The sequence below is a fragment of the Cyprinus carpio genome, chromosome A15, assembly GCF_018340385.1.
Source record: "Cyprinus carpio isolate SPL01 chromosome A15, ASM1834038v1, whole genome shotgun sequence".
NCBI lineage: Eukaryota > Metazoa > Chordata > Actinopteri > Cypriniformes > Cyprinidae > Cyprinus > Cyprinus carpio.
In genome coordinates, this window is record NC_056586.1 from 27,349,781 (window position 1) to 27,376,897 (window position 27,117).

At 37.3% G+C, this 27,117-nt stretch overlaps 1 protein-coding gene and 1 pseudogene across 1 annotated transcript; both read right to left on the reverse strand.

The window, feature by feature from the left end:
* Positions 1-7: 7 nt before the first annotated feature.
* Positions 8-1,504, reverse strand: LOC122134300 (protein sel-1 homolog 3-like; the record flags this gene model as incomplete). The annotated part of the gene is made up of 4 exons (XM_042771763.1): positions 1,463-1,504; positions 759-1,094; positions 230-291; positions 8-152 (listed from the first exon to the last, which is right to left on the reverse strand). Coding segments are annotated over exons 1-4 (585 nt in total), but the record flags the coding sequence as incomplete, so codon positions are not given.
* Positions 1,505-3,464: 1,960 nt separating this feature from the next.
* LOC109104422 lies at positions 3,465-26,841 on the reverse strand (annotated as a pseudogene).
* Between the last annotated feature and the right edge of the window lie 276 nt (positions 26,842-27,117).

Consider the following 27,117-nt stretch of genomic DNA (forward strand, 5'->3'; position numbering starts at 1 on the left):
AAATGCTACCGTATCCTACCTGATCAGCTGGGAGCCCCTGTATATGATAGTATGTAGCTGGTCCATAATATCCTCCAATGCCTCGTATGAATTTACCTCCACCAATCACAAAATAGCCATGTGTGTCATCCAACATGACATTCTTGCCAAATCTGCCCAAAACAGCAGTGCTTTCTTATAGCAATGATAGTGACATTTAAGTTGTACTGCTTTAAATGAAGTTTCTTACATGTGCTCAGCTGTGCTAACAAATTTCTGCTGTCCTTCCATACATGCAATAGAACTTTTCACCTACAGGAGAGGGAAATATGAGAACATGAGTTCAAATGTGTCAAAAACTGGATCAGTTTGAACTAGAACATTGAATCAAACTACAGTAGAGAAGTGTATGAATGTTTGAATGTGTGGCTATATTCTTTTCATATGCATAAAATAAGATTACTTTTACCAAATAGACTACCCATTTGGATTTCAAAATTCTTCAAAAATAAATAGGCTAAATAAAACGTTTGACTCCAGTCTCAAGTTGCTTTCCACAATTTTTTATTGTAAATGCAACTTCATTTATTTATTTCTCACACATATCCACATTATAAATCAACTGGAGATTATGGGATGTCTCATACTGTAAGATTCTTTCAAAATAAGATATTTCTAAAACTCCCAATCTGAGAACCAAACCTCTGGCCTTTGTGCACCAACCTATCATGAAATACTATGAGATCATTACACATGTATGCGTCCTAATATAATCTCACCACACGCCCCAGAATCTCCAGGCTATGACGACACCACTGATGAAGAGGAACCTTAAAAGGTGAAAGGAACGCTGATGTGTGGCCAGTGTCTCCATGCACCTGGATGTGAATCTTACCTGAACAAATCAGACAAAAATGAATTCTGTAAGTGATACAAAACAGAAATGAGTGAAAGTCGTTTGAGTGGTTCACAGCCTTACGAGTGTCAGTGAGAAACAATGAAGTAGTGGCATAATTATTTTCAGCATCAATGTGGAGCAGAAGTCCACATAAAATGGTTACTGCAAGGTTTCTCCACCAAAACCCAAAATGAAACAGCAAACCTAGAGTCCAAACCTTGAATCATATTTATCATAAGTTATTCCATGATTTAAATAAGCTTTGTTGCCAAATAAGTACAAATGCAGAAGCTCTCACCAAGAATAATAGATGGATTTGATTCTCAGCCCTTCCAAAACTTCTTCAAAAATTTCTGAATGGCTGGAGGGTTTTGATGATGCCTTAAGGTTCACCAGTAGAAGCATAAATTGTGGAAAGAAGCGATGCCACCTCTTAAAAGAACAGAATGAAAACTTGTGAGAAAAACTGACCCATTGCATGCACTTTTCATGATTAAACTTACAAATAAAAGGCAATTATTGTGCCATTTATGCATATTAATACAATTTTCCCTCCATGCACTGTGGCATGCCATCTCTCCTGACTCTCCACTCTCTTTTTGCTGTGTTCATGGTGCAGTCGCGCATGTTGCGTTATTTAGCTGGTTGCACCATATCCGCAACAAGGACCGTTGCAGTAGAGGATTTCACGTGATCAAATGCCAAAACAGGTACCCAAGCACACCAACAGGCCCGGAATGACATCCTGTTTGAGCTGCAGTAAGTTTAAGCAACACTTACTGAAGTTCCACTCTCTCTTGTATAGCTCATGAATAATTACTCTCAGTGCTGTATAAGATACTGGAAAACTGTAATTAGCATTGGAATGTACAAGTGAGGCTTCAAGTCCATGTGTAATATATTAATAAACACCCAATGCAGTTTTAAAATTATTGACATATGTCAACGGATGTTGCGAATTTCAGAATGAGTTCCATTTTAAGTTATTTTAATTAAATTAGCCACAGATAGGTAGTTAGATACCTTTTTTGGGGGGGCTACTGTATATATTAATAGAGAAAAAACCCAATATGGAATAATGGAAATCTCAGTTGTTTTAAAACCATTTTTATTGCTTTCATGCAGGAGTGATATAAAATTTGAAGATTACAGTTTTGAACATTACAGAAGATGCAAAATTATCTTTTTTACTTTGTTTCCCCACCTCTGTATAGTATAGGCATAAATAGCTCAAATGGAAAATTGAAACAGGAATATCTAAATGGGGAACAGTCTAAAACACCTCCCATCTCTCTCCTGTCCATGTTTGAGAACTGGTGTTGAGGGGGTGTTGAGAACATGCATCAACACGGTGAAGTGCAGTTCACTGGACCGGACTGATGCGCGCACACTGACACATACTCACTGACAAAAGAGCTTCTTCGTGCAAAAGAGGCACAGACGAAACAAATACATCTGCACCGTTGTATACCTGTTAAAGACTGATTGGTTGATATACATTTGGATGTGGTCTTTGTACCATCTTTCACAAAAAGTAATGACTGAAGAAACAGGATGTTCCATGCAGCGCTGCTTTGGTGTGCCTCCAGGTTAGTGGATATGTTGGACCTTCAAAGCCTGTGGGTAAAAAAACTATAAAAATGCATACTGACATCCCTCACCAAGTCTACTGATTCTTAACCTCCTCTCTTTTCAGAAAGTGTGCTTGTAATTTTAACTGCTCTGGGATAAAAGACGTATCTTAGTGAACATCATAAGCCACAAGAAGAGCAGAGACTGGTCTCCACTTCCTCTGAAAATGCACAGTGGTAAAATCCATCTGCCCGAACATCTGACCATTTAAAGGCAAGTCACTTCATTTTAACAGCAATTGCATGTTGCCTAGCTTTAAAATTACATAACAGAGCACCTGAAATCAAAGATTCAACTTTTTGTGTGGGTCAAAGAAAATATGACCTAATTCAGCAAAACAAAATAATATCCAAGCTCTCTTTCAAACATGTTAAAAGTAGTAAATGTAGAAACCCACTCTTCCACCACGATTTGGACTATCTGCACCTCTATAGAAAACCTATTTAATATCAGACCTCAGATCAGTGGTCTAACAAAAACTGAAATATAACCTTCGGGAAGTGTATACATTTCCTAGATGGTGGCTTTAGTTTGGCACTTTGAATACAAGATGGCAAGATCTGCTAAAGCTTTAATTACTCTTTGTAATTTGAACAAATTAAGGTATGCATTCACCATACATTTTCTTTCTTTGTCTTTTTTAAAGACATGTTTTCATGGGAACTTGGATTTTGGATGATGCCATTAGAAACAGTCAGCAAACTGGGCATGGTTAAGAGTAAATGCTCAAAAAACATTAATGTGTATGTTCATAATCCTCCTTGTATTTTTCTAAATGATTTGGAATGATCGACAATGGTCAATTATTCTAATCGCGTAATTCTTCAACATACTGTACTAGAAATCCCTGAAGCCTTAGAGATATGTCCAGTGTCTTGGTTTGTGTAAAGGTTTTTAGTGCGTATTCCAGCATATTCTAAATTTTCTTTACAAAACCGACACATCAACATTCAGAAATAGTGCAACATATTTTAGGGGAGTTTCACACTGATAGTTCAGCCCTTTTACAGTTTCTCTGACCATTGACAAACACTTATCAAAGAGTACCATTAAACGCTAAGCTGACAATTCATTTGAACTTGAAATACAAAGGAGTGTGCTGATAGAAACAAAAGAACCAGGCTGTTTCGCGTTTTAAGCAAAGGGGAGCAAGAACCAAGCAAACATCTAGGAGCATTCAAAGTTCAATCAAACAAAGGCGAAGACATGCAAACTGATACGGATTATACAAGGAAAGAAAAGTCCATCAGAGGGGAAGATTCCTTTGAAAGTCTGGCACTGTCTCCTGCTGAATAAATAATGCGTTACATTCTCAAAAAATAGTCCATCCCATACCCACTGGTGTGTCATTCCCACCCTCCCCCAAAATCATGCTTGTTCTCAAGTGTTCCTCTGAAAAAAGCAAACATTTCTATAAAGACCTCGGAAAGGTGTCTAGTGGTGCCGTAACTTCTGACCAGAAGGGGGAAAAAAATCAAAACATTTATATTAACAATAGGACAAAAAAGACTTTAAGGGGAAAAACAAACAGTTGTCCAGTTGTCTTATTTCTTCTGTTTTTTGAAGATCTTGAAGGTATGTTTCTTGCGACTGGCAGCAGAGTCAGTGTCTTCACCTGTGGAGCCACTGTCCTCCTCTAGGGGGCTCTTTTTCAAGGAAATCTGGGGTATGCGGTTTCCGGCCTTCCCCTCAGTCAGTCCAGCGGGGGACGGGGTATCAGGTTCAGTGGAGTTTGGGCTCAAGGAGTGTGAGGATTCCGACACGGACATCACCGCTTGGGAGCCGTGGATCTCGCTTATACTGGCGGATTTTCTCCATGCAAATACACCTCCTTCATTAATATGGGACTATCAGAATCTCCATCGGGAGATGCCCCCCCATCTTGAACTCTGTTGCCTCCGTTATGGGTGTGGGAGTGAGCTCCCTCTTCAGAGCGTGAAACGGGGCCATGCAGGAGCGAAGTGGGCTTCACAGGGAAGCCTTTGGAACTGTAGGATAGGCGAAGCTGCTCGCCTGTCTGGGATATACACAAGGAGGAATCAGAGTCGGAGCGATTCAAGTCCCTGTGAATGAAAATAATGAAATTAACATCAAGAAATGAGTGAGATATCAGACTTATCCTAAAAAAAACTTGCTGGCTATATGTAATGGCGCTTTTCCACTGCATGGTATGGCTCAGCTGAGTTTGTGTTTCCACTGCGAGATTATAGACATGTTGTCAAAGTTGCGCTGCCTGAAAAACTTTTTCATTCGGTGTCGTCCCATCAAGCTCTCGCTGAATCCGCTCCTCTGCTATCAACGAGAGGAACGTCTGTGATTCCTAAACAGACCACAAAACAGCCATTATTCTGTTGTTTAAAAAAAGTTGCGCTCGGTCGAAACGGTCGCGTTCATTCAAAAAAAAGTTGTGTTCGAACCTCGCTGGCTGTGCTGATTTAATCTAGTGGGTCTAGTGTCATGTGTCGAAAGTTTAATAACACGTATTCAAGACACCAAATCACAAATCAGCAATCATCACATTTCACACTTCACAAACAGTAAATCTCACATCTAACCTCAGCAAAAGTGGCACTGAAAAAAGTACCAGGTAACCAGGTACTGTACATGGTGGAGACCCCCCCCCAAAGTGAACCGTGCCGGGCAGTGGGAAAGCACCAAAAGGTAACACTGCATTTACAGCTACCTGAACCCTTTAGAATTAAGACAGCAATAATATTTCCAATCTCCAAAGTTGTCTAAGCTGAAGCACAACATGCCAAGGCTTAACTACCCAGCACTAGAAAAGTACAAGCTAACAGAGCAGAAGTCTGCTCCTGCTTTCAAGCAGATGAACTGCACGCTGGACCTGAACTCTACAAGGTGGCGGCCCTCCAGGAACAGGACTGGATAGCTCTGACAGGGTTGTGGCTAGCACAATAAATACATTTTTCTACCTTGATGCAATATCTCACCATAATATAACAACAAATTAAATTTGCAAAACCTATCACATTGTGTTTTATTAACACCTACACCTACCCAAACCCTAAACGTACTATAACAACAGTGCAAATAAAGCTATTATTGTTGTTCAGCATGACAAAAATGATGCAATATTGATGTGCGCATGCCCAGTAAACCCTGGTGCCCATAGCTTTATCCCTTTTAGCTCCAACCCTGACATGGAGACACCCAACAACAAGGGTGTCCAGTCCTGCTCCTGCAGAGTTTAGCACCAATCCCAAATAAGCACACGTGAACAAGCTAATCAAGGTCATCAGCACTTTTAGTAACTTCCAGGCAGGTGCACTGGGGTAAGTTCGAGCTAACTAAGACTCTTCAAGTCCAAATCCAGTCCCAGTTTAATTAAAGTTAAAACTTAAGTCTGCAGGACCCTGGCCCTCCAGGACTGGAGTTGAAGAGCCCTGAGCTACACTCTGCCGGATGTTACCCACCCCTGCACAACATGATCAATTCAGGCATGCAGGTGTGAGAATTAGTTCAAAGTATGTGACAAACATTACAAGAACAGATTAAGCAAGTAGGTAGAACGTCACAGGAAGTTGCCCAGACAAGTTGCAAGCCGCAGTGTCATGAACTGTAGTGAGTATAGCAAAATACATCAACAAACCCCACAAGTAGTGGTTCACCAGAAAGTGTGAAATGTGTGGTAAAAGAGCCCTGTTAAATGTTTTGGACGAAAGTCCCAGGATCATGCCAGGTGAGAAGCACAAATCAAGCACAACAGAATGAAGTGATACCCATAGCTGCCGTAATGGCGGGGGCGCTCTGGGCTGGCATCATAGGGGAGGTCTGGGATGGTGTCCATAGGCTGGAAATGTGAAGAGTGATAGTGGGACGCATGAGGGGCAGTAGCGACAGAAGAGCACTGGGGAGCGTGGGATGAGGCAGCGGAGTAGATAGCAGGATGAGACACTGCTGAGGAAAGAGGGAGGCAGTCCCAGAGAGTCAAAGTGCCCGAAAGATTGGCTGCGTGCCTGGCGCATCGCCGTCCTAGACCTGGGTGAGTACAAGCTACCCTCCCCTTCCTGCCCACCAAGTGTGAGACAACTCTCTACCAACCTCTGCGAACCCAGGGCCAGCTGCGGGTCAATGTGTCGTTGCCGGAGTGACATCATACTGGGAGCTGTAGGGGCACAAAACAATAAGGTCACTCAGAGAAATGACTCAAAGCATGCAGACACTGTGATAACATTGGGTGATGGGTGGCAAGCTGGAAAAGGTGAAACAAGAAACTTTGAGAATAAAGTGCGAAGTGTACAGATGTGTACAGTCAATGGCTTTTCTCAGAAATAGACACAATAACTAAGTTGTGGACAAGTTTGGACCCTGACCATCCCTTTAATACATTTATTCATATCGCATTTCCTGTTTCTATCCATCAGGAATTGATAGGAATCATGAAAAAACAAAGGGATTGGTGATGTCACTTGATAAAGAAAAACATATCAGGTGATTACTATATTTTGATTAAATATCTATATACTTCTACTTTACACTTAACTCTAATTGTTTGCGATAAGACCAGGAATGTGTGCTAAGGAAGTAAAAAGGTCTATTTTAATTTCATATTGACTCCAAGATTATTAAGATGCACAAAAATGTAAAACAGTATCATGTAAGGATCGACTTGCAAGTCTGAACTTAGTGATATGTGATAAACAGATTAGAAAACAAAACAAGCTAAGACAGGTCATGCATTTTAGAGTAAATCATTTCACGGCTGTGGACAAGAACAAGATTGAGATGCGTAGACTCAGAGTGTTTCTTTCGGTCCAGTTTCCCTTTGTAGTAGCTAGGGTTCTGGGCAGCATATCTTTTTAAACGAGAGAGGTTCAGGAAAACAAGAGGGAGTAAGAGGAGTTGCTGGAGTGAAGGGCATAGTGGTTTAGCCCACCAGAGTACTTCCAAATGACTGGCAATCCGAATTCAAATGAGCAGAGATCACTTGCTCGGCGGCCCAATAGCCACACTGCATCTGAAGGGGGTAAGGGCAAGGGTAGGGGTGCAACTGTTAATAACTGTACTACTAACACAGTGCTACAAGAACAGACCTCTTCTTTTTGGCAATGATTTGCTCAATCAATTAAAACACTTAAAGGGTTTGTACAAATCTTGAGCCAACAAGTTCTAATATGAAAAAAGCTATGAAAAATTAACTATTTGTTAAAACAGCAAATAATGTATATTGTGGAATGACAGATCATCAATACAAATTTCAAAATGAATACATTTTGCCCAATAAACACCAATTTTATTTAATGTTTTGTACCTGGGAAAACAGCTATTTTTCTACGAGCTTGTTTGATAAACATTATTTCACACATTACAATTATTACAATCCACAACAACAACTTCAGACTTCGACTTCAGACTTGTACTGGACCTCTAATCTTAACTCGCATATGGACCCGTTTTCTTCTGGCCTACTCAGTAACCCTCCATCAAATTCAATATGATAAACTAAAAAAAAAAAGAGATACGTACAAAGCGTGCATAGTTGCTTTACCAAAAAACATATGACAGCAATGTGTGGTGCAGATCTTGAAGTACTCCCATCTGTGTAATACAGATCTGTAGATGGGGGAAAACACTCCAGCAGAAAGCATATATAAGAAGTGTGCAAACACGATCGCTGCATACAACCATTTCTGACAGAGCTTGCGCACAGACAATCTAAATAGCTCAAAACTAGGGATTTTTAGATTTGGTCAAAAGACCACGAGGTCTTTGCTGGCCTTTGGTGACAGGGGTTTATCCCCATCGCTGTCCGGCAAGTCCTACATTGGAGTGTTCCTGGTGCCACTATGTCCTCGTCCATGTCATCCATGTCGTCAGACATGAAGTGCTGGGGTGTGCCGCGGCCCCGCGCCCATGAAGCTGGGGTCCAGGTTGAGGGCAGAGGCCAGAGAGGGCAGGCCTGGGTTATTGACCAGCATGAAGCCTGTTAAGATCTCAATCTGCTGCCAACGATGGAGTCTCTCTCTCAGAGCTGCTGTTACCTCACCCAGAGCTTGCCTAGACAGAAAGAGATTAAAGGCAATACGTGTTAAAAGGTAATTTTTTTTCCCGATATAGTGTTCCTGTGGCTCAGTGGTAGAGCAGTGTGTTAGCAGCGAAAAAGGGTTGTGGGTTCAATTCCCAGGGAACACACACACTGGTAAAAAAAAAAAATGTATAGCCTGAATGCACTGTTAAGTCGATTTGGATAAAACCATCTGCTAAATGCATAAATGTATAAGTAAAATGTTCTAATATTTTTTTTTTTTTGTATTTTATTTTTAAATTTTAAATTAGCATTCAGAAATATTGAGAAATGTTTGTGAGACTTACTTGGCTGCAAGTATTTTGTGATCCACATCATCCAGTGAAGAACTATGTGCCACTTGGAACGTCCCAAATAAAGTATTTCTCTTCTTCTTAATCTTTTCTGCCTAAAAAAAAAAAAAGTAGTTTCAAATTTTTAAAAGAAAATTATTATTCATAAGTATTTATATTTTATTGTATTATAAAACATTTACTTATCTCACAAATCTATTAAAGGTTTTGTCTCACCAAATTATCAAGATTTTTGTTAATTTTTTAATAAGAGTCTAGCATCCTAGTCAAACCTTACATTACAAAAAAAGTATATATATTTTCTGATAGTAAAATATATACTTATTGGACTATCATTATAGTAGCATTCTATTATCACCTTAAAAACATTAAACATTTCTAAAAAGACCTAGTAAAGTTTTTATCATCACATTCTGGGGTTGTCCTACAACAAAGTTGCACTGTCATTAATAATCTAAATGTGTGTTTACCATTGTTCCATCTTAGTTAAATGAATGACTGCGACAAATGCTGCTCACCCCTCTTTTGGGCCACCTGCAGCTGTCTCTCTCTGCGCTCTGTTTTTTTGTGTTGTAGTACTGCACCTCAACCTCATGAGTGAGCTGCAGCCATTTCTGCAGGGCATTAGGAGGAAACCAGCTTCTGCGAGGACTCCAGCTCCTTCTCTGCCTTCTTCAGGGCCATACGCACCTGCAGGGGGCGCCAGAGACACATCAGATCAGAGTACAAAGCAAAAAACCTCACAAGGCTACTTTCAGATGTGGGCACTTTTTAATCAATTAAGAAATCGCTCTTATCAGCTCATAATAAAAAAAAACATTAAGTTTTTATTTAATATTTGATTTCTGTTTTCGTTATATTTTTCGTTAAAGTTTTAATTTGTCGCAGGTTTTTTTTTATGTCTATATAGTTTTTTGGTCATTTTTATTTGTTTTAGTCATTTTTATTACTTCATGTTAAGCTAAACAATACTGAGAATATTGTCTTGGCATTAGCTTAAAGTTGTATTATTTTTTTTTATACATTTTTTTAATGGTTTTTAGTTTGGTTAACAATAACCTTACCACACAGAATACGAAATCGGTAAATGCAGCAAAATAACAACCCAAAACACTTGGATACTGAAATGGCAACTATATTTAACCTTTTAACTTCTTCTATTTATCCCATAATTTGCATATGTAATTAGGACAATTAGCTAATTTGCATGACTCATGAATGACTAATTTGGCAAACTAATGAGAATAAACAGCATCAATTTCACCGCCTGAAACATTTTGCAACAACAAGATGCAAATTAATTAGTCACAGATAAGCTTTACACTCCAACCTAACCTTACTAGGATAAACGCAATTAATCAACTCCTCCGTTATAGCAGTAAATAAACAGATCTCATCCAATAAGGGCCTAGGGGGCTGAGTGGGCTGAGGGGTCGGAGAGCCGAAAGACCCCTTTTCTTATAGAACAGCGCTAATGAGCTTCAAACCCACAGAGATTTGTACCGCCCTCTGACCCAGAATACCCACTTAGCGCCAGGGGTTTTAATAGGCCAACATGAAAACAAACCAATTCATCCAATAACATCCAGAGCTGCCACAAATACAGGTTGATTAACACATTAACGGTCACAGAAGCGCCTTGAATATTGGAGCTTGTTACAATTCTGTGATCAGCTTCTGCAAAAAATTTTCACCAGATCTGAAGTATTACAACTGCCCCTTCATGCACCAGCACAGCGGTAATTTCTGAGTAAAGTAGGCCACAGCGTGGTGGTACACTGGATACTGCACTGGGAAGATACTCAAACTTCATCAGTACAGAAAATCATTTTGTTGATAACCTTTCAGATCATCTTGCAAGCATTTCCACCCACTTCCTGACCAAATCAGAATCAAGATATGGGCAGTATTGCAGAACCTGCAAATTTAAGTTCTACACCACTTAGAGCAGCTAGATCCAATCTAACCCACGCTTGAACATCTTGCATATTATTAGGGGACTTTCACCTGCTCCAGCTCCTCCTCCTGCATATTTCTGTCGACTCAGCTCGTTCTCAGTTCCCTCTCGGAGCCCCTTCAGTCTCTGCGCTTCCTGTTTGGCATCATTGATCTCATCCCTCAGCTTCTGCTCCAGGTTTACCTTCTCCACCTCCACTGAACGGTGTTCATCCTGAGCTAATCTGTAGCCTGCGAGAAGGCAAAGTAAACCACACAGAATAAGTTTGCAGAACACTAGTGTTACATTCTGCTAGTACAAAATTTTTTCAAGAGATTTATTTTTGCTGACCGCATTGCAAAAGTCAAGAAAACGTAGCCAGCAGGGTAAAATCAACAAATTAATGATCAAGCAGTAAGTGTTTGTTTTAGCATTGGGCTGAATGAAATACAGGTGGCAAAGCATTTGATTTCTCACTAATGCTAGGCGCTCACCTACAAGGCTTGCCTTAGGGTGAAAAGTTAAAACTTTGCAATTAATATTCAATGAACCAAGCCACGCCTGGCAAAGTTTGTAGACTAAACTTTCAGAGGAGAAAACGACACATGAACAATCAAGTCCATTAAAAAGTGTGCATTTTCCATCTTTTCAGATGCATTCCTGCAGATCAAAACAGTAGAACATTCCTTTAGCAACACCCTTGATTTTCAGCTGTCCTGCTGGGAATTTGAGTAAAAATACAAAACTCCTATCTATCTAGGGTCAGTAATATTTTTTTTAAGGAATTAAATACTTTAAGACTGACTGAAAAAAAAAACAAAAAAAAAAAAAACAGGTTCTTAACTATGTGACTCTCATTCAGTTTAGATAACAACCAGTAGACTGGGAATCAAAACTTCTGCACATGGTGCATTTCACAGGAATCAGTACTGGGGAGCGGATTCTACGCTCTTAGCCAATTAACATATATCTCACTGGTTTAGGACCCAACGAGATTTTTGTGTTTGCAACAGTTCAGCAACACTAGATAGCTGTGCAAACAAGGACCAAAGAAAGTATGATTGCAAGGATAAAGACGCTAAAGTAAAAATGTGCAGCTGAAATGACTAGGATCCAAGACTTTAAGCAGTACATTGATAAGAAATTGTGCTGTAGCAGACAAAACGAACCACATATAAGCGTTCACAAGTTAATTCTCAGCAGCTCCTTACAACCCAAGCTGTGCATCTTTTAGTTCAGGGCCAAGGAGAAGTAGTAGAGGGCTTAAGGTTCCAAAAAGAGCGTCAACGCTCCACAGAGATTCCAATTCATAAAAAAAAAAAAAAAAGAAAAAAAGCTATGTTTTTTTTTTTATATACCAATATGACCACCTGGGGTGCCAAACATCTGACAACTGAAAATGGTTAGTATGTTTGTTTATTTAGTTATTAATATGTAAACAAACAAACAACAAACAAATTAATTTTAAAAAAATAGTCAGTTTGAAGAAAAAATATCTGGGCCACCGACACAACACAACACACACTTCTAGAGCCTACATCCCTGATCCATCAAACTAAAATCTCTGACCACGTCTGGCGCAAAAGTCGTCCTTTTTAATCTTCCAAAGGTCAACTTGGCCCATTCATTGCCAGGGCTTATACAGTTATATGGCCTGGTCATAACTGGACATACCCTTTGATCCGTTATTGGGACAACAATGATTCCCAGATTTTGTCACACCCACCCAACCACACTTCCCACACTAAAAAAGGTATGTGGGCCCTCATAAAAATTTTTTTATAATCGCACATTACAGGATCCCAAACTTTCAAAATTTGGATATGAACCACAAAATGAAAACATAATCCTTCTGTTTCCCGGGTTGTCGTTGTGGTACATATTTGAGCAGCCAATTTCAATGGAGTTTTCCCACAAAAATCCAGCCCTTCAAACAAAAACGGGGGGAAACTCGGGGAACGCAAAACGGGGTTTTGGGGTTTTAAAAAAAAAAAGAATAAAAAAACAAGATGATGATGTCATATCGAGCAAGAAAGAGCAAAAGAAAGGACCACTCCCAACCCTGGGTTTCCCCTGAGCACGACGGTTTAAACCCATTTTTTCCTGGGGGACAGAGAAGGAACAGCGGACCCCCTGTTTTAATCGGGCGCGTCTGTATAAGACCTCAGATAAATCTTCCCCTTAAAAGGGAAAAAGGGTTTTTATCTGCTGGGGGTTTCGCTTGGGGCTTTTCCCAATAAAAAAAAGTTTAGGGACACGGGACTCCCTCGAAGACACGAACCGATCGCCCCAGGATTCTTAGTACATTATTTTTCCACGGGGAATTTAAAATTTCCCAAATGAAGCTTAAAACGGTTGATTTCAGTTTTTGCAGCAGGTTTTAACATCCCCTGTTTAAAACCCCTGTCATTTGGGTGTGAAATTTTTTATGTTAATTTTAAAAAAATCTTTTTTCTCCAGGAGAAAAGAATGGGTTTTTGGGGAAATTTGGACCCCAAAAAATTTTGGTTGGTATGGTCATGCAGGGGTAAATGATACCAGAAAGTGGGCCAGACCAAAGGGCTTAGGGGGCCTGATAAAAAAGGGAGAAACGGGTTTGGAGGGGGGGAGAAGTGGTCTTTGGGGGAAAGGGCCCGTTTTAAGGGGACGGAATTACAGCCAAGAACTAAAAAGGTCAAGCCCCAAATCCTGACCTTCCCTTTCACCTCCCCCCAAAATTTAAAGAACCCTTTCTGGGGGTTTACAAGCCAACAAAAACTATCTGGGAAAGGACAAGCATTTTCCTTTACAATTTTAAAACTTTTTTATGAATAAAATACTATTTCTGTCTCAGGAGCAAAAGGGGTTTTATTTTTTTTCTAATCTTTCAATCCCATTTTTTCTAATTCAAAAAAAAACTTTTCTTTTGCCCCTGCCATTTTTTGCTCGAACGGGAACGACGTTTGTTGTTTTACTCTCACATTCAAACAGAACATTCTTTTGTGCTGGTGAAAGAAACAGTTATAAAAACCCAAAAGACCCCTACAAAAAAAGGGACTGGGAATATGCAGCAATGTTTAAATTAAATCCTTTTTAACCCTCCCCCACAAACATGCATTTCCCAAGTTTAGATAAGCAGGTTTTCCACTGTGCACGAATGGGGAAAACTTTTTCTCACTTTGATTTTATGGGGGCCCCAAAAAAGCATGGGAGTGAGGGAGAAAATTTGGGGATTCCTAAGAAAAAGATTTCCATGTAAGCTAACTAAAAATACAATGAGGGGGAAAACAAAAATGACAATTTTGTCGTCCTCTCTCTCTCTCTATATAAAACTAAACACATATAAAACAATACCAAAAAACCCCTATAAAAAAACACTTTTCCACACAACATATATTTTTACACATTTTATATATATAATATATTTTAATATTGATAATATAATATATCCACACACACACACATTTTACACACCCCAACATATATTAAACAAAAAAATAAATTTAAAAAAAAAAAAAAATTAAAAACCTAAAGGGCCCGGGAAATACTTTTTTCAAAGCAGTTTGCCCCCGAGTGCCAGTTACATTTAAAGGGGCCCAAAAAGTGAAATCAGCTTTTCAATTAATTTTGGCAATGGTATTGGGAAATATTTTAAATGAAGTTTGTGAAAGTCATAAAATTTAAATGTATTTTTTTATAAAATTATATACTACTTGATGAAAAAAATAAAAAAACTTCAAAATAATTAATTTGGGCAAATGTTTTTGAAGTCTACAATGCTCACCAAGGCGTAATTTTTTGATAAAAAATTATTTTATTGGTAATTATTTCCCCAATATTGCTGTTTTTCAAAAAGTAGCCCCTTTTTGAAGAAAAAAAAAAAAAAAAACTAATTACCCGGGGAGTGTATTTCATATATTTAAATTTTTACATAAAATAGTTTAGTAGTAGCAGATAAATACTATGTCCTGCTCTCAAAAGAGTAAAATATGAAAATTGAAAACAGAAAGTGTATTTAATTTTTTTAAAATTTGTGTTCTTTAGACTTTGGCTGGTAATGTTAAAACTAAAAGGGTTTCCAAACCCCTGCAAAAAAACCCCCGAAAAACCTAGCAAACCTCCTCACCGGGGTTTTTTTAAATTGGGGAGCGTTCGAGGAAAAGGGGTTTTTGGGTGAAATGCAATCAAACACCTCACCCGGAAACTGCTGGGAAAAAACCCCACTCAATTGCCACGGTCTGATAAGCCTTTACAATGTCTCAAAGGGGGGAAAAAAAAGCCCACATACAAAGGCCAAATGCAGTTGTTTTTAAAGGGGTAAAGAATTTGTTTCCCTCTCAAAAAGTTCCTAAATAAACCTACATAAATTAAATTACTTTTTGGGGAAAAGGGCCGCCCCAAGGCCTGCGTTCATGTTTTGAGATTAAAAGGCCCGAGTCATTTTTTTATTTTTTTCCTTTGGGGTTTTAAACTGAGATGATCTGAAGTTTGGGATTATACCTCCCTCTGGGGGGGACCGAAGCATGTGGCCTTAAACCCCCCAAACCCCGGAGACGAGACCCAGTGAAATCGGCCGGCTGTGTCAAAACCCCAACCTTTGGACGCTCCCACTGTAAACAAAACCTCGGTAGTTTCCATGCCCGTCCCCTTCACCCCACGCTCTCAAACTTCATTAACCCTGTTTAAAAAAATACAGGAACTCTTTCCCGGGCCCCTCATGTTCTGTGCCTTTCTTCAAAAGGTGCAAGGGCTATGAGTCTGAAGGGGGGACTTCTACAGGAAGCTTTGCGGATGAGGGGGTTTGGATTGCGGGGTCAGAGCGTTATTCCCGCATTACTGCAAGATAAATGAAAAATTTGTTTTATGTTGGGAATAAGCCCTTTTAAAAAAAAGGTTTAAAATGGTTAAAAATGTTTGTTTTTTGGGACATTACAAGTACCAAAAAGGACTATTTTCAAATATTTCAGTTTCATTTGTCATCCATTTTAAAAAACAGCCCCTCCCAAAAACATTTAAGACAAAAACTTTCAAATTTAAAAATTTAAAGAAAGTAGTGAAGGAACAATGATTAAAAAGATAGAATGCCCGACAAAAAGACAGATAGGGGCAATAGAAAAATGATAGGAAAAATAGAAATGTGGGCAGTGGGAAGAACGGGTGGGGTAGACAGACAGAAGAAAAGAATGCCAGAAATAATAGAACAATAGTTAGAACCGGTAGACAGGGCAGGGCAGGGCAGAACGGTATTTTAGAATGATAGACCGATGACAGAAAGATAGAATGATAGTAAATTTTTTTTAAATCATTCCTCTTTCTCCCGACCCAAAAACGGATGTTTTCTACAGCCCGTTTATTCCCCTGGGGCTCCCTATCCGGGTTTCCCCACAAGGGAATCCCAGGCTCCTAAAAAAAAACCCTTTAAAGAGGTTTTTTTAGCGTAAAGGCTTACCCGTAGTTTAATTTACTATAAACAGGAGTACAAGGGTCACCTGGAGGTCAAGGTTATTTCATAACATGGCGGCCTCATCTAGAACCCTTGGCTTAGCACAAAAAAAATGCCCGAAGGGCGTTGCTAATTTCCCACACAAAAAATGGGATTTTTAAAAACAAACTTGGGGGGAAATTTTCCACCTGATGCAAAAATTGGGCCCCGTGTACGGCCCCCCTTTTAAAACAGTTTGGGAAAACGATGTATTTTAAAAATCGGTTTTTATTTGGGTATTAACCCAAATTGATTAAAAATGGGCACCATTAATGGAGATGGGGCACTGAGAAAGGCCCTTGTGCAGAAGTTAAAAAATGAAATGAAAAATATCTATATAAGTAGTAGTGGATGCACCAAAATTTTTTATGACTTTTTTTTGGCATGCTATTTTTTTAAAGACAGGGGGGGTGCAAGGTGCACAATAATTCTCATTAAAATAAAATGCAGAAACTCCGTTTTGAGAAAAAAATTTTTTTGAAAAAAAAGGAAATGATGCCCCCATTTATATTTTGGGGACTGATCCCTCGGCCGGTTGAAAAGGTCCAAACACAATATGTACAATACTGCGCACAGAGATGTTTATGTGTGCAGGCAAAATCCTTCTGTGATAGTTTACACATTTGGGAAAGGGTAGAATTTTTAAAAGGGAAATTTACACGTTTATTTTATTTTTTTTTCAGGGGGCGCGCCGGGGGTATGCATGGAAATGTATGGAGATGAGGTTATGGGATGGGAAAACTAGGCGGTTTGCTCATATATGGTTTTTTTGGGGCGGGGGGACGGGGGGGGGGGGAAAAAGCAAAGTTACGCCAATCTTTCTCTCACTGGGATTTTTGCGCAGGTTCTGGTGAAAGAATGGTTTTATAAATCTGAAAACTTCCATAGCTTTCGTGCGTATGTACACTTTTAGGATGAATTCTACATAAAGTTTTATAAATGAGGCCCCGGGTCTTTTTGAATATCAAAGCATGCTCTGCAAGTTTTTAAAAGCTCGTCAAAAACAATTCAACTTCATGCAACTTAAAACTGTGGTTAATATGGCATTAGACACATAGCATTGGACAAAGACGCCTGTCTAACGCATGTTCATGCACAAAAACAATTTAAAAATAGGGCAAAGGAAAGCCTTACACCAGCGCAAGTGCTTCAAGAGTCAATAGTTTCTCACACTCGTTCAAGGATCTAAAAATAGAGACAAAGCAGAACAGGTTCTCACTTCTGCTGTAGGTCGTGAAGGCTCTGCTCTGCCCGCTGGAGGCTCTCCAGGTCTTTCATCATCTTCTTCATGGTCTTTAGAGTGCGGTTCTGGGCTATCGCGAACCAGCAGCCCTCCCATTCCGATGACTATTGACACCACCAGCATGAAGTCCTTCAGATGGTTATGTCTGTTCACTGTGAGACAGAAACCAGCATATACTTTAAACCAACAAGTAGTCATTTAGCAAACCCAGGGAGTAACCTGGGGTTAAGTGCTATTAGCCCAAGACACAAATTAACTCATATTTGCAGCATTTCTAATAAGTCACTTCCAGTAAAAATTACTTTTCTTTACATCGTCTTTACAGGGTTCACAGTCCTTGTGCTAAGAATGAATTTTGAACTGATACTTCAGTACTGAATGAAATAAAGACAAATAGATAAAAAAAAAGACAATAGCTTTCACATCAGGAGTGTGTCGAGGATGCTTTAATACGCTGCACATGTAGGCAGCTCAAAAGGTTTTGGAACACATCCCATGACTAGTTTAAGAGTGCAAAGCTGAGGTGTAGGTGTAGGTTGTAGTAGTAGAAGTCAATCTGCATTCTGAACAATGAGGTAGAACATCTAAATTCAGTTTGCAAATTGATACACGTAAAAACATTGGCTTTCTCTGCAAGCTGTTCAAATGCTTCCCACAAAAAGCTGTTTAAGCAATTTTCTTGCAAATATTGTGCTGTACAATAGTGTAGCTGCAGTGCTTTCATCTCGTAAAGGTTAAAGCGTTCATTTACATTTACTGTAGGGTACATGGGCTTCTGCAGTTAGAGTCCTGCAACACTTACCACTGCTGGGGCCACTGGGCAAGACAGTTACCCTAACAAACAGCCCCGGGGACAGCACACCGTCCTGACCCTGGATGACTCAATTTCTTACTCTATCTGTACCATAATCATGATTAAATATAAATGTCTGCATTAAGAGATGGAAAATAACACTCTTCTCAACTCCACATCCTCTAGGGAGCACGACGGTTGTCTCGACGAAAAATAGTCTGCATCAGCTTGTTTAGCTTTAATAAACAACCTAACATACTAAAATACTATTTACAGAGCTTTTGCCTTTGATTGTAAGGATAAAAATTACGGTAAAAGGATTTTACTGTTTTAAAAAAAAAAAAAAAAAAAAAAAAAAACTCTCCAAAGCTGCATATATTTAATCAAAAATATAGTAAAATCAGTAATATTGTGAAATATTATAATAATTTAAAAGAACTGCTTTCTATCTTAATATATTTTGCAATTTATTTCTGTAATGCAATGCTGAATTTTCAGCATCATTACAGTCACGTGATCCTTCAGAAATCATTCTAATATGCTGATCTGCTGCTCAAGAAACTTTTCTTATTTTCAATGCTGAAAAGAGTTGGGCTGCTTAATATTGTTGTTGAAACCTTGATACGCTACCATTCAAAAGTTAAGTAAGATTTAAAATAATAATAATTTTATTTAGCGAGGTTGCATTAAAATTCATCCAAAAATGACAAAGTTCTTCAAAACTGACAGCATAAGATTACAAAAGACTGCCATTTTAAATCAATGCTTTCTATTCAACAAAAAACCCAGAAAAAAACTGCATGACAGTTTCCACAAAATATTAAGCAGCAAAAACTGTACAACACAGATAATAAAAACCATTAATAATTAAGCATCAGTAATAACTGATAATAACTGAATAGCAAATCAGCACATTAGAATGATTTCTGAAGGCTCATGTGACACTGAAGAGTGGAGTAATGATGCTGAAAATTCAGCTTTGTATCACAGGAATAAATTTCATTTTATTAAAACATATTCGATATTACTGTTTTTACTGTATTCCGCAAAAAAAAAAAAAAAAAAAAAAAAAGGGGGGGGTTTTGGTAAGCATAGGGCTTCTTCAAACATAAAAAGACCAGTAGTGTACAAGTAACAGGAAATCAAGGAGGCCAAACTTAAACCTGCACTGACCCACATGAGGGACCACAGCTCAATGAATCTGGGAACATCTGCACTAACAGCTGCAGCACTGTAGCTCTAACATTAAAAAAAACAAATCTCACAAGCAGAAGGCTGTGATGGGACGCCTCTCTGGAGACAAATTAACCACAAATGGTGTTGTTAAATGTTGAAGCGTGGGCTATTAAAAGCCTAATCCAACTGTGTCAGCCGAATGAACAAAGCGAGGGGGTAAAAGGTGTTCGTGTTTCTGATGGAAGTATTGTCGAGGTACCAGGGGAGCAGCTGGAATCAGTAGGGTGGTGTTGAGCCGTCACATGCAGGCTTCCACCATCTCCCTTGTGGCCCCTGGGCGGGACCTCTTCAGGGTCCTTCCCACAATGAGATCTGCCACCTTACAGAGCCCTCCTGTCTGTGACTCCTGATATTCAGACCTCTGAGAGGGGCGCGGTCTTGATGATGGCTGCCAGCAGATATTTCTTCTAAATGGAACCAGAGTAGGGAGAATGTCCAAATGCAAATCACTTAAATTAAGGTTGCTGGATCTGAAGAGGCTGAATTGCAGACTTTTATAGCATTTGGTTTTTTCCTAGTTAAAGTTAGATACAACAACAACAACTTGGCAATTTTCCATCCTTGATGATCTAATAGAGACAAAAATCTTAAATTAATAAAACTTGGCGAGACAATAATAATAATTTAAAAAAAAGGTTAACTGACATCAAACTGTTAAAAAAATATACAGTACTGTTCAAAGGTTCGGGGTTGGGTAAGATTTATTTAATGTTTCTGAAAGAAATTACCTTTGTTCAGTTACACTGTGAAATAATTATAATTTAAATGAATGGTTTTCTATTTTAATATATTTAAAAATGTAATTTATTTCTGTTATGGCAAAGCTGAATTTTTAGTAGTTATTACTTCAGTCTTCAGTGTCATATGATCTTTCAGAAATCATTCTTATATACTGATTTCAATGTTATCAATGTTGAAATCCGTTTTGCTGCTTAATATTTTTGATAACAATGATACGTTTTTAAGATTCTTCAATAATATTTAAAAAAAATTTATTTAACCTTATAAACCTTTATATAATCTTTATTGTCACTTTCAATTAAATTAAGGCATCCTTGCTAAATAAAAGTATTATTTTCTTTCATAAAATAACTGACCCCAACATTAAACGATAGTGTATACAATCCAACAATAAAAATATTTGTGTAAAAGAAACACGAACACTCAAAATAACCAAATGCACATTTCTTGTTAACTGCTGGGAATATTGATATTGAAATTCTTATTTTCATAGTGTGGCTGAGAAATGGTCTATGTTAAAATGTATACAATTTTGTCTATTTGACAAAAAAAAAAAAAAAAAAAAAAAAATGTAAAATCACAATATTATAATGCATAGTACGAAAAAAAAAATTTTGAGAAAAAAAAAAAATGCAATTAAAAAAATTAAAAAATTAATAAATATTAATTATTATTAAAAAATGTAAAAAAAAAAAACTAAAAAACAAACAAAAAAAACTTTACATTTAAAAACTACTATCAACAAATAAATAAATAAATAAATAAATAAATAAATAACTAATGCATCTGTAGTTATTGAAGATATATATATATTTTTTCCCTGAATTTCATAGCTTCACACCGAGAGTGTTGTGGTAGAGTATGTCTACATAGTACAACAAACTATAAACTTTTATATATATAAAAAAAAGGAAATTCTTGATCATAACAAAAGGCATGTGTAGCTGCATGGTTATGTCAGCCCTGGTGTATACTGGGGTGTGGCGTAAATCAAATCACATTGCAGTGTTACTGTCTAATCTGTGACGTGCAATCCGAGCTGATGGATGGTTAGCAAACAGAAAGAGCAAATAGTGCATGGCACAGACTGATCCCGTTTCCATTTCAAGGCAGATTCTTTAGATAACACTCCCAGGAATGTAACAGACTGTGCAAGAATGTGCTCCTGGGAACAAGCTTTGTAAACACATAAGGGCATTGATGGGGAAACAAAAGAAAGGGAATGGATCAAATACGCTCTCTCTTTTGCAATACCTCTAAACCTGTCGAACAGTACACCAGCATTCTGGAAGGATAGACATGATGGGCCACATCCGTTTTCAGTGTGTAAGACGTGTGCTCAGAATGCAGAGTGATTGTCTACACACCCTCCCTATCCAACCCCTCAAGCCTTCCCTTGGCCGATACAGCGAAGATGACTACGAGCCTCACAAGACCTGTGGATACTGGCTAATTGGTCTCAGAGAACATTTAAAGAGGAAAAATGGACCACCGTAGAAAAATAAATGGAAGAGGATTGCATTGATCAATATGGCAGAATATGACAAAGGGCTCTGGACTTTTTGGTCTGGGACCAACTTAAAAGTGGCTATTGTTAGCCTGTTTTAGGTCTCTATAATAAACTACTGTTCAAAAGTTTGGAGTTAGAGTTTCATTTTTTTTTTTTTTTTTTTAAGAAATCAACAGTTTTATTTAGCATTAAACTTCTAAAAATATATTTAAAATAAATGATGTTCTTTTCAACTTTCTAATTACCAAAGAATACTGATGAAAATGTAACACTGTTTCCACAAAAATATTAAGCTTGTGTTTTCAACACTGGCAATAATAAGGATTGTTCCTTGAGCAACAAATCAGCATATTAGAATGATTTCTGAAGAATCATGTGATGCTGAAAACTGGAGTTATGATGCAAAAAATTCACTACAGGAATAAATTACATATATTTCATTATTTTACATAGTAATACAATTTCCCCCAATTTTAAATGTTTTCAAAAAAATGCGGGCTTGTTGGAAAAAATTTTAACCAATGTCAAAATTTGAACAAAAGTGAAACTACTCCCTTTTGACTCATTAAAAAAAAAACTTTTTGGCCTTCCTGCATACAAAAGACTTTTAAATCATGATACTTTCCAAATGCCAAAGCATTTTTGGTGATAGGTTTTTCAGAAAAATGAAAGGGGCCAAACAAACAGTTGGCTTTTTCCAGTTTACTAATCTAAATCCAAAGTAACACCAGGGGGGTTTGAATTTTACTGCTCCTCCCATATATGGGATCAGAAATTTGGGGAAAATTCAAAACAAAACCCAAGTAGAAAGCAGGTTTTCTAAAATTTTTGCATGTTTAAGGGGTTTATCGACCCCCGATGTGAAAAAGACACCTAAAAAGCAGCGGGCTCGCTTTTTGAACATTTTTAAATTTAAAAGGGACAGATTAAAACCCGAAACAGAAAAAAATCCCCAAGCAGCCCCAAAAGGGTTTCCAGATCGTTTCAAACATTTCTAGAAAATACATCGGTTGAATTTTTTGGGTTTTTGGTTTAGATGGTCTACCAGGGGGAAATCTCCTCCCCTCATGGGAAAGCTCCAAAAGAACTGTACCCGAGCCTTGAGTTTAGTTTCTGAAAGGGGACCCCGGTTGGGGGAATCTTGGGGCCGGTCTCTCAGAGGGGCTTTCTTACCGCCAATCTAAAAACGAGAAAAATAAATCAATAAAAAAGTGCAGCGATGGCTCTGAAAAGAGGCCCCGGGGACTTTTGGAGTCAAATAAAAAAAAATGAGTTTCAGATTTTAAAAACCCAAATGAATGTGCTCTAAGCGGTCAAGTTTTGAGTTTAAAGTAATTCTTGTCTCGCTAAAGTGGAATAAATGCCCCAGTTGGATAAGTTTTCAAGTTTTTTCCCATTACACTCAGACCAAACAAATTAAACCAGCAGGTCAGAATTTAAAAAAACAGTTTTAAAGGTATTTAACACATGTGCCTTTTTTTTTTTTTGAAAATTTCTTTTTAATTTCTCCACAAATGGGTACCCCCCAAAGGGCCCAAAAGATGGCCTTTTTTGGGGGGGAAAAAAAAAACAGATTTACAAAAAATTTCCCGTTGTCTTGGGAAAATAAAAAATGTTTTTTTTTCAATTTTTTTAATATACTTTCCCTTTTTTTCAAAAAATTAATGTTCACAAAAAAAAAGAAAATTTTTAAATTTTTTAAGCAAAGGGTACATTAAAAATGTTTCAAAAGGGGATTCCCGAAGGATAAAGTGACTCTGGGAAAAAAAGACTTCTGAAAATTCAAAATTTTTCCCTTACGAAATAAACAAATTTTTGAGTAATTTTTTCACATTAATTTTTTGTTGTGCCTAAAAAAATTTTTTTAAAAGTGGGGAAAGTAAAATGTGTAGGGGCCCTATAATTAAAATTTTACATCAAAGCAATATTTTAATAACACAATTTAATGGGTATTTAAAAAATATTATAATAATTAACACAGCAGCTTTAAAAAAAACTCTTCTTGTTTAATTTCTGCTGTTTTAAACTCACCGAGGCATGGATGTACCATTGAAATTCCCCTTCCCGGGGGGGCTTCCCCTATTGTGGAAACTCGAGGTAGGGCGATAAACCAATCCACAACCCAAACCCCGTCCAGTTTTACAATGGAGAACAGAAACACAAACTAGAACCCGGCCAAAAAATTTTAAAAAATTGCCCAAGGGCCAAATTCATTTTTCAAAACAAACTGATAAATGCTGGTTTTACAAAAAGTGACCCAAAAATGGGGGTTTTGACTTAAAAAGGGGGTCTTAAAAGGAAATTTTTAATTTTAGTAAGAATCGTTGCGGTTTTTAAAAAAAAATCGTTACATATCAGAGGTTGCAGGGAAAGAGCGTGCCAAGGCGGCCCAAAATTCTGTTTTGAAGGGAAACTTCTTTTTATGTAAATTTATCTTAATTGATAAAAAGATCCCCATTCATAGGTTTCAATTTATTTTTGGCCCTTTTAAAAATTTTTGTTTGTCCGACTCTGACGGCCAATATGGCCCCTAAAATCTTTGGTAGAAGCCCCAAAACTTTTATTTCAGACCCGAACTATCTGTATTTTAGAAAAGCTTTTTTCCCAAAATGGGTTTTTGGGGGAAACTGCAAAAGGGGTTTTTGAGGTTTAAAATTTAAAAACTAATAATGAATTTTAAATAATAAAATAAAAATCCATTTTAAAATATAATCTATATTAAAAAAAAATAATAATAATTTTAAAAAAAAAATAGTGAATAAAAAAAATTTAAATAAAACACTTTTCTAAAAAAAATTAAATATTATTTGGTTTTTATATTTTAAGTGATTTTTTTCCTACCTTCAGCTATTTTTTGGGGCTGGCTAGCATTGGGCCCGGGTTTCTGAGTGTCCATTTTTGACGATGAAACAAAAGGAAATTTGAAAAACACAGAAAAATATTTAAAAGAGGCTAAGATTTACCAAATTTAAACCCCCGTCAAAAGGGGAAAAAAACTAAGCGATCAAAAAATCCCATGATTTTTTTAATGAAAAGGGGAAAAAAAAAAAACCAAAAATAAACCCTACACAGAGAGGGACCCGCTGGCATAAAACCCTCCCCGTACCATCCCCCTTTAAAAGGATAAATAAAACTGGCATAAAAAAACAGAGATAATCACTTCCCCACCACATTTGAAAAAAACATTTGATGCCAGCTTCAATGAAAACACTGTAAGGTATATTTTCTCTCGCGTCACCCTTTACCATAGCCAAAAAAACTGTGCTTAGGGGGGGTTTTTTGGGGTGTACTGCTGCTGGGACAGAAATTTGGGTTTTTATAGCCCTTTCCCCTTTAGCTGTGGTTTGAGGAAGAGCGCAATGCAGGATAAAACCGACCAGAGGAAAAGAAATAAAAAGAGGGGGGACCCGGGGAAACACTAAGAGAAAGCCCGACCCCAACAGACAATTTGGGGGGTTTTTTGTCAGATAAGATTTTCCCAAAAAAGTGCAGTTAAAACAACCATTTTTTTTAAATTTTTTTTATTTTTTCAAAAAAGGATTTTTTGAAAAAAAAAATCTTCTGTAACAAATGTCCCTTTCCCGTCCTTTTTATCAAATTATTAGTACTTGCTGAAGGAAAAAAATGAATAACCAAAAAAATAAAATAAAAAAATAAAAAATAAATCTTACTGACTCAATTTCAGTGTAGTGTAAAAAACATTTTTTTGCACTAAATATCACTGGATAAATTAAAAAGGGGATAATCAATGACGCAGTCACAATATGTTATTTCTTCCAATAAAGAAAATAAAGATTTCTAACTGACAAGTTGGTTGCTGAATAACTAGTATTTTATTTTACCCTGCAAAGTTTTGTTCTGATTTGAGAATGAGCAGCAAACCGTTTCATTTTATATCAGCCTCTTACCTTGACAAAAAAATTAAGGGGAAGCGTTTCCTCTTTTTTTTTGAAACCCATAGGCCAATTATTATGTTGTCCTAACTTACACTAATATTGGTTACTTAATTCAGCACTTTTTTTCTTTCAGAAAAAACCTGTGACATTTCGGTCCACAATCACTGCATTGTGCAGCAGTATATCAACTGCAGCCAGCAGCACACCCTTTTATTCCCTTTAGTTTTAGTTTTACCAAGGCCTCATTCAACTTTATGGCAGGCGCACATGTTGAGGTCTGGAGGGGATTGGGGTTTATCTGGATTTGGAGGAGGTGTTGAAACCACTGAAAAGTGGCTCCCTAAGTGTTCACTCCTGCAGTTAAGAGGCCCATTTAAGTTAACATTTAACACAACACATGCCCTACATAAAAGAACCATGTCCTAGCATTATGATTGCACCATGTTACATTAGAATTTCAATTTTCATTATTATTACTACTACTACTAAAATTAAAATATTTATGTTGTAATATTTTAATGTAAAATAAAAAGAAAATATAATACAATATTAAATAAAATTAAATATAATTATTAATTACAATAATAATATAATTTGTATTAAAAGTTTACAGTTTACAGACTGTGAAATAATATAAATGGTATGACAATAATAATATAATTATATAATACTGATTCACCATCATATTAGCATGGCCAAGTAACTTAAAAGAAAACCATGTTATTTATAATACATTTCCAGAAATGCCATGGAAAAAACCCATGTGGTATCACAGAATGAATCTGGGATGTATTTTTAATTTAAATCAACCTTTTTTTTCCACATCATTTTACCCAAAACTGTACAGTTTAAGGCACACGTGCAGTCAACTGAAAAAAAAAAAAAAAAAAAACTTGATGTAAAAAAAAAAAAATTATGACTTAGAGTATTCAGGTCAGCAAAAACCTTCTAGAATCTGAGTCTGCATTAGCAAAGGTCAACCAATGAGTTGTTTTTCAATAAAAGGTACAACATATTCCACTGCATGTGAGAAAAGCATGACATGCAGCTTTCTGCGTTTATGGGTCATATAAAAGATTGTGCTCACCTTTCGAACTCTTCCAGGCATCCAACAGGTCCTCACGTTTATGAGCTGGTCGTCACCGGGAAACTTTTGGTGCTTTGCTTTGGGGGTCATGGTATTTGAGGTCCTCTCTTAAAAACTGTTGGATAACAGGGAACAAATGAAATCTATTTCAATAGGCACTCAATGATACCAGTGCATTCAAAATATGATCGCTTTATTCTCCACTAGCAGAGATTTTTTTTTTTTTTTTTTTATGTTCCTTTATAAAGCCTTGAAGCAAGATATATTTATTTTTAATATTTCCTCAAAAGACCTTGAATGGAGATGTGGTAGAATAAGTTGGTTGCCACAACTGAAAAAAGGGTAAACAGACACTGAATCATTCCT